The following is a 5,000-nucleotide window of genomic DNA, read 5'->3' as shown; positions in this document are numbered from 1 at the left end:
CCCTCTCAATATTGCTATTAGTTCAGATATTTAACATGTGTGTGTTCGTTTTAGAGGTAAGTTGCCAGCATGCTTTTGCCTTTATCAAGTAGTATTGTGAAGTGTGGTCTCTAATCAGGGTGGGCACTGGATGAAAAAAAAAAGAGAAAAAAAAAAGAGAAAAAGCACATTGGTGTTCATATCTTATCCTCGAAATTAGATATAATTTTGTCTTGTCTTATTTTCTCGAGCCTCTCAGGGAAGTGTGTTATATGTTATGTCCGATAGATGTGTCCGCATTTTGTTTATCATTATTACACGGATTGGGAAGTCAAGAAATAGGAATGAATATTAATGGTGATAATGATAATGAGTCTAGCAGTAGTAGTAGTATTGTGACATACATGATACATACAGACAGAAGGACGGACGGACGGACGGACGGACGGACGGACGGACGGACAGACAGACAGACTCATTGTGATTGATGTGTGTTACAGGTGAGCCAGGACCTCAAGGGCCACCAGGTGGGTGTCTGTGTCGTCATCCCTCCCTCCATCCGTCCATCATCATTCATCCCTCCCTCCCTCCTTCCATCATCATTCATCCCTCCCTCCCTCCTTTCATCATCATTCATCCCTCCCTCCCTCCGTCCATCATCATTCATCCCTCCCTGCCTCCCTCCGTCCATCATCATTCATCCCTCCCTGCCTCCCTCCGTCCATCATCATTCATCCCTCCCTCCGTCCATCATCATTCATCCCCCCCTCCCTCCGTCCATCATCATTCATCCCTCCCTCCGTCCATCATCATCCCTCCCTCCGTCCCTCCCTCCGTCCATCATCATTCATCCCTCCCTCCCTCCTTCCATCATCATTCATCCCTCCCTCCCTCCGTCCGTCCATCATCATTCATCCCTCCCTCCCTCCCTCCGTCCATCATCATTCATTCATCCCTCCCTCCGTCCATCATCATTCATCCCTCCCTCCCTCCGTCCGTCCATCATCATTCATCCCTCCCTCCCTCCGTCCATCATCATTCATCCCTCCCTCCCTCCCTCCGTCCATCATCATTCATCCCTCCCTTCCTCTCTCCGTCCATCATCATTCATCCCTCCCTCCCTCCCTCCCTCCGTCCATCATCATTCATCCCTCCCTCCCTCCCTCCGTCCATCATCATTCATCCCTCCCTCCCTCCCTCCGTCCATCATCATTCATCCCTCCCTTCCTCTCTCCGTCCATCATCATTCATCCCTCCCTCCCTCCCTCCCTCCGTCCATCATCATTCATCCCTCCCTCCCTCCGTCCATCATCATTCATCCCTCCCTTCCTCCCTCCGTCCATCATCATTCATCCCTCCCTCCCTCCGTCCATCATCATTCATCCCTCCCTCCGTCCGTCCATCATCATTCATCCCTACCTTCCTCCCTCCGTCTATCATCAATCATCCCTCCCTCTCTCCTTCCCTCCATCATCATTCATCCCTCCCTCTCTCCTTCCGTCCATCATCATTCATCCCTCCCTCCCTCCGCCCATCATCATTCATCCCTCCCTCCCTCCTTCCGTCCATCATCATTCATCTCTCCCTCTCTCCTTCCGTCCATCATCATTCATCCCTCCCTCCCTCCGTCCATCATCATTCATCCCTCCCTCCTTCTGTCCATCATCATTCATCCCTCCCTCTCTCCTTCCGTCCATCATCATTCATCCCTCCCTCCCTCCGTCCATCATCATTCATCTCTCCCTCCCTCCTTCCGTCCATCATCATTCATCTCTCCCTCCCTCCCTCCGTCCATCATCATTCATCTCTCCCTCCCTCCCTCCGTCCATCATCATTCATCTCTCCCTCCCTCCTTCCGTCCATCATCATTCATCTCTCCCTCCCTCCCTCCGTCCATCATCATTCATCCCTCCCTCCCTCCCTCCGTCCATCATCATTCATCCCTCCCTCCCTCCATCATCATTCATCCCTCCTACATTCCTCCCTCTCTCATTCTCCACTCTCACAGGTCATCATTAAGACAGTTTGGGGTGGGTACCCGTTCTTACATTCCTCTCTCATTCTCCTCTCTCACAGGTCATCATTAAGACAGTTTGGGGTGGGTACCCGTTCTTACATTCCTCTGTCATTCTCCACTCTCACAGGTCATCATTAAGACAGTTTGGGGTGGTACCCGTTCTTACATTCCTCTGTCATTCTCCACTCTCACAGGTCATCATTAAGACAGTTTGGGGTGGGTACCCGTTCTTACATTCCTCTGTCATTCTCCACTCTCACAGGTCATCATTAAGACAGTTTGGGGTGGGTACCCGTTCTTACATTCCTCTGTCATTCTCCACTCTCACAGGTCATCATTAAGACAGTTTGGGGTGGGTACCCGTTCTTACATTCCTCTGTCATTCTCCACTCTCACAGGTCATCATTAAGACAGTTTGGGGTGGGTACCCGTTCTTACATTCCTCTGTCATTCTCCACTCTCACAGGTCATCATTAAGACAGTTTGGGGTGGGTACCCGTTCTTACATTTCTCTGTCATTCTCCACTCTCACAGGTCATCATTAAGACAGTTTGGGGTGGGTACCCGTTCTTACATTTCTCTGTCATTCTCCACTCTCACAGGTCATCATTAAGACAGTTTGGGGTGGGTACCTGTTCTTATATTTCTCTCATTCTCCACTCTCATAGGTCATCATTAAGACAGTTTGGGGTGGGTACCCGTTCTTACATTCCTCTCTCATTCTCCTCTCTCACAGGTCATCATTAAGACAGTTTGGGGTGGGTACCTGTTCTTACATTTCTCTGTCATTCTCCACTCTCACAGGTCATCATTAAGACAGTTTGGGGTGGGTACCCGTTCTTACATTCCTCTGTCATTCTCCACTCTCACAGGTCATCATTAAGACAGTTTGGGGTGGGTACCTGTTCTTATATTTCTCTCATTCTCCACTCTCATAGGTCATCATTAAGACAGTTTGGGGTGGGTACCCGTTCTTACATTCCTCTCTCATTCTCCTCTCTCACAGGTCATCATTAAGACAGTTTGGGGTGGGTACATGTTCTTACATTTCTCTCTCATTCTCCACTCTCACAGGTCATCATTAAGACAGTTTGGGGTGGGTACCCATTCCTACATTCATTCCTCTCATCACCACCACCACTACCATCACCACCATCAGCATAACCACCATTGACCACAACCACCGCCATTACCACCACCATTGCCACCACCACTACCACCACCATGTTACATGTTTGAATGTGTATGCGTGTGTGACTTAAACCTGACTGAATGACACGGGGAACGAATGATGAGCGCTCAATGGCAGCTGTCAGTCGGCTCTACCCAGGTCGGCTGTTGCGCAAATGACTCCCGTGTTTGTTTTGCGCTTAGAACTTGGTCTTCGACCGAGGATAGGTGCTACCAGAGTATCCATACGTTTGACATAAGTTTACAGTTGGGCAAACAGCGGTGTGAGAGCTGTGTTATCAATGGCTTCTCCATTGCAATGGAAAACCATTTACAGCTTAGTCTTCTGTGAAGGACTATGACTCAAACAAGGAGGCAAAATTGCACTGGCTCTTAGTTTCTGCAGCCTTTGGGGCTAGTTGGCCTTTTGGAACCATCCCAACGCCGACTGTCCTATGAAACCCTCTTGGCCGAGAGAGTGGGGATGTAACCTGGGTAAGGCACTCTCCACTATAATCAAATTCTAGCCCAGATAGTCGGGGCAGCAGTTACCTCCTCTGCTGTTCTGATTGTCATTGTCGATCAAGACTGTCATGCAATCATACAATCATCACCACCATTACCATCCTGACGACCATAGTCGAATACGACTGACTGTCATACAATCATTACCACCACCACCACCACCACCTGACGACCATAGTCGAACAAACGGGCGCAATAGCCGAATGCCTAAAGCGTTGGACTTTCAATCTGAGGGTCCCGGGTTGGAATCACAGTGGCACCTGGTGCGTAAAGGGTGGAGAATTTTCCGATCTCCCAGGTCAACATATGTGCAGACCTGTCAGTGCCTGAACCCCCTTCGTGTGTCTACACACGCAGAAGATTAAATACGCACGTTAAAGATCCTGTGATCCATGTCATTTTTCGGTGGGTTATGGAAATAAGAACATACCCAGCATGCACACCCCCGAAAACGGAGTATGACTGCCTACATGGCGGGGTAAATAAACAAAACGGTCATAAACGTAAAATTTTAAATGTTACATGTTTGTCTGAGTGTGTATGTGTGCATGTGTGCGGGCCTGAAATCTGATTGAAAGACACAGGAAGCGAATGATGAGCGCCCAGTGGCAGCCGTCTGTCGGCTCCATCCAGGTAGCCAGCCTGCCGTGTAAATTACCCCACGTGTATGTAAAGCGCTTAGAGCTTGGTCACCGACCGAGGACAGGCAGCTATAAAATATCCATATCAATCAATCAACACTACTATCATACAAACTGGAACAGCCTTCCTGCTGAGATTGCCCTCAGCCGAACCCTGGAAGGCTTCAAATCCCGAATCTGATCACCTTCCCCCCCCCCCCCCCCCCCACCTCCATACCTCCCACCCCACCCCCCATCCCCTGGTCCAGCAACCTCTACCTCAGGAAACCTAAAAAAAACCACGCAAACCCCCCTTATAGTCGACAGAATCTTCACAATGATGAAGGCGGTAGTCAAGGGAAAGAAGAAGACCATCACCTCCTCTGCTGTTCTGATGGTCATAGTCGAACAAGACTGACTATCATTTTACCTTTTCTATCCAAAATTTTATTTTACAATTATGTTCCTTTTTACATGTATCTATTTTAAGTGAAAATTGCTGTCATCTCAGCCGTTTAATCATGTGTGTGTCTGTGCGTGTGTGTTAGTGTGAGTGTTGGAGTGTAACAGTTGTAGTATTGATAGTATGTTACTTTATGAGTGGAGAATTTTCCGATCTCCCAGGTCAACATATGTGCAGACCTGTCAGTGCCTGAACCCCCTTCGTGTGTATACGCACGCAGAAGATT

At 48.8% G+C, this 5,000-nt stretch overlaps 1 protein-coding gene across 1 annotated transcript in view; it reads left to right on the top strand.

The window, feature by feature from the left end:
• Positions 1 to 5,000, top strand: part of LOC143281890 (uncharacterized) — a 256,000-nt gene that overhangs the window by 227,877 nt on the left and 23,123 nt on the right. The window contains exon 7 of the mRNA XM_076587167.1: positions 480 to 506. Within this exon, the coding sequence (XP_076443282.1) occupies positions 480 to 506 (27 nt within the window). The remainder of the gene's footprint in view (positions 1 to 479; positions 507 to 5,000) is intronic.

Source organism: Babylonia areolata, chromosome 5 (genome assembly GCF_041734735.1).
Source record: "Babylonia areolata isolate BAREFJ2019XMU chromosome 5, ASM4173473v1, whole genome shotgun sequence".
Classification (NCBI taxonomy): Eukaryota; Metazoa; Mollusca; class Gastropoda; order Neogastropoda; family Buccinidae; genus Babylonia; species Babylonia areolata.
The sequence above is the reverse complement of the archived record's forward strand: the minus strand, read 5'-3'. Positions and strand labels throughout refer to the sequence as shown.